At 40.5% G+C, this 2,586-nt stretch overlaps 1 protein-coding gene across 1 annotated transcript in view; it reads right to left on the bottom strand.

Moving 5' to 3' along the window:
- Window positions 1-1,683, bottom strand: part of SDCBP (syndecan binding protein (syntenin)) — a 14,781-nt gene extending 13,098 nt beyond the window's left edge. The window contains exon 1 of the mRNA XM_009332082.1: window positions 1,601-1,683. Coding sequence (XP_009330357.1) covers window positions 1,601-1,651 — 51 coding nt within the window. The 5' untranslated portion in view covers window positions 1,652-1,683. The remainder of the gene's footprint in view (window positions 1-1,600) is intronic.
- Window positions 1,684-2,586: the final 903 nt, after the last annotated feature.

The following is a 2,586-nucleotide window of genomic DNA, read 5'->3' as shown; positions in this document are numbered from 1 at the left end:
TAATGTCACCTGTCCCTGCCTTCCCTTTAATCCTGACCCACAAGCTCTTGGTTGGCTCCTCATCCATCCCCAGGCAGAGCTCCATGCACTCCAGCTGGTCATTGACATAGAGGGCGACAGCCCCTCCTTATTTCCCCGGCCTGTCCTTCCTAAAGAGCCTGTATCCCTCCATCCCAACACTCCAATCATAGGAGCCATCCCACCACGTCTCCGTGATGCCAATAAGGTCATAGCACTGCAGGTGTGCGCACATCTCTTAACTCCTCTTGTTTATTCCCCATGCTACGTGCGTTTGCATAGAGGCATTTAAGTTGGGCCCCTGATGAAGCTGCCTTACTGGCTGGAGTTCCTTTGTGCTGCTGTTCATGTATCTATGGTTCAAGGTTTACAGGACTCAGCATAGAGATACCCTACTTCCATTTCCTCACTGCTTCATTTAGTGGTCACAAAAGTTAAACAGTAGAAAGACCACATTTAATATTTTTAATTGTAATACATAAACTCCAGCAGTTGGTCTTTAAAAGGCCGAAGGAGCACATTCTTGGCTCCAGGATATATATTTTTTTTTTCTTCAGTTCAGCATTACCTAACTGTAGATAAAGGACTTCAGTAAGATAAGAAGAATGGGGTGGGATGGGCAGATACGACAAGGAGAAATCCCAACACAGCACCCACAACTTCAAGAGCTCCACCCCACACATACAAACACAGGTGAGACTGAGGCACTCCACTTTGGGACAGCACAGGAGAGTTAATAAGCTGTTCTGTGCAGTTTGCTTGATTGCTTCCCAATGACAAGGACAGAAGCAGCCGCCACCTTAAAACGTAGTATAACTCATTGCTGTTGCTTAAACTGGGAGCGAATCTAGTTTAAGTTTAGGAAAGAAAAATGGGAGCTAGGTAAAATGCTGAAGAAAGCAAGGAAACTCCTCGCAAAATACATTCATGTCAGATTGCTTATGGAGTTTTTATCCATTAAAATGTTTTTCATTCTTTTGTTTCGCTTATTTTTTTTTCATCCTCATCCTGTCTAATAATAAAGCTACCAGTATTCTTAAGCATTAAGGGTTTTACACAAATGTGATAATCTTGGAAGCACTGAGACAACTGGTCACTACCATGAAATAGCTAGAGGACAAGCCTGTGATTCCAGATGACATTAAAAGAGCCAGTGCTCTTTTTTTGTGCCCAACTGACCATGAAAGCTTTCTGCCACAGGTTTGGACACCAGAAATCAGACAAAGCAGGTTTATTAGTTCAGTCAATACCTATTCATCACATCAGAGCTGAAGTATGAAAAAAGACTAAGTTTGTCTACTTAAGGCCAAGTATCTATACTTCAAAAAAACCAAACATATCAACACATTAAAGACAAATGACTATAAATTAATGTATAAAACAAAATGAATATACCAAACAGTGGTAAAATAAGCATTAATTGTATTATATCAAGCTACAGAGTAAACAGTTTGTCTTTCCCCTTTTAGAATGCGATGGTAAAACAAACTCTCACCTACAATAAAAGTCTCACCTTCTCTGGATTAAATATCATCAGATACATTATCATCATCAAAACTCATCTTATTAAAGCCCAACATACCTGAATAACTTTGTCCACCTTCAGATCTTCCAAGGAAGGATAGAGAGACATTTTGATGCAGTCTCACTGGGTAGAGGGAAGACAAAAAAAAAAGGGGGGAAGCAAAAAAACAACACAGTTAACCACCAGAGATATTTACTTAGGACTACAACTTTTAAAAAAAAAAAAGAGAAAGAGAAAACAGACACAAAGCATTAAATAAGTGAGCTGTGACCTGCAAGCCAGCTGATCTGTGACCTGCAAGTCTTAGCACTACAGATACCTGGCACTGCTGATAAATTCCATTAAGACTACCCATTTAATCTATTATCAATAATAGCCTTTGCATAATAGGCTTTATTTAATATACTTAGCGTTGTCAAAGTTTAGGTCTCAACAATGAGAAAGCCTACAGAAAGAAAACCATTTCACAAGAAGTATTGCAAAGACAGACTTTAGGAGGCCAGGATGCAATGATGATGAGGGTTAAGAGGAAAAATCTAATCACCCTCCTCCTACTCCTCCTCCCAACTGGAACAGTATTTTACATACAACTGCAGAAGCTTTCACTCTGTTATCCGAAGTATCTAAAGACTTTCATCAGTTCTGATGTTCCAGTAAGAAGCCACTAAAGGGAACTGGCTTCCCAGTTCATGTCCATTTGCAACATATTATTGCAGCAAGAGACCATAAAGCAGCCAGATTCAGTCAGCGGTAAGTTTCAAAACACAGAGGCTTCAGGCTGGCTCTCATGTGATGTTGGGAGAGCCCCGTGACAACTTATCAGGAAGTAATAAAAAAAAAAAGCCAAGGAAAAGAAAACAAGCAAAACCAAAAAGCCCACTTCACATGATCCTCTAAGGCACCACACTGACATGCAGGTCTGCTACACCCTGGCACCTGCGGCTTTGGGAAATCTCATTTTCCAGAGCTCCTTCACTCACATTTTCACTGAGGTCAGCTGAAGTCTTCAAAACCGTAATAAAACATTTCACACCAACATATGG

Source organism: Pygoscelis adeliae, unplaced genomic scaffold, assembly GCF_000699105.1.
Source record: "Pygoscelis adeliae isolate BGI_AS28 unplaced genomic scaffold, ASM69910v1 Scaffold98, whole genome shotgun sequence".
NCBI lineage: Eukaryota > Metazoa > Chordata > Aves > Sphenisciformes > Spheniscidae > Pygoscelis > Pygoscelis adeliae.
Note: the sequence above shows the minus strand (reverse complement) of the source record. Positions and strands in the feature narration are given on the sequence as shown.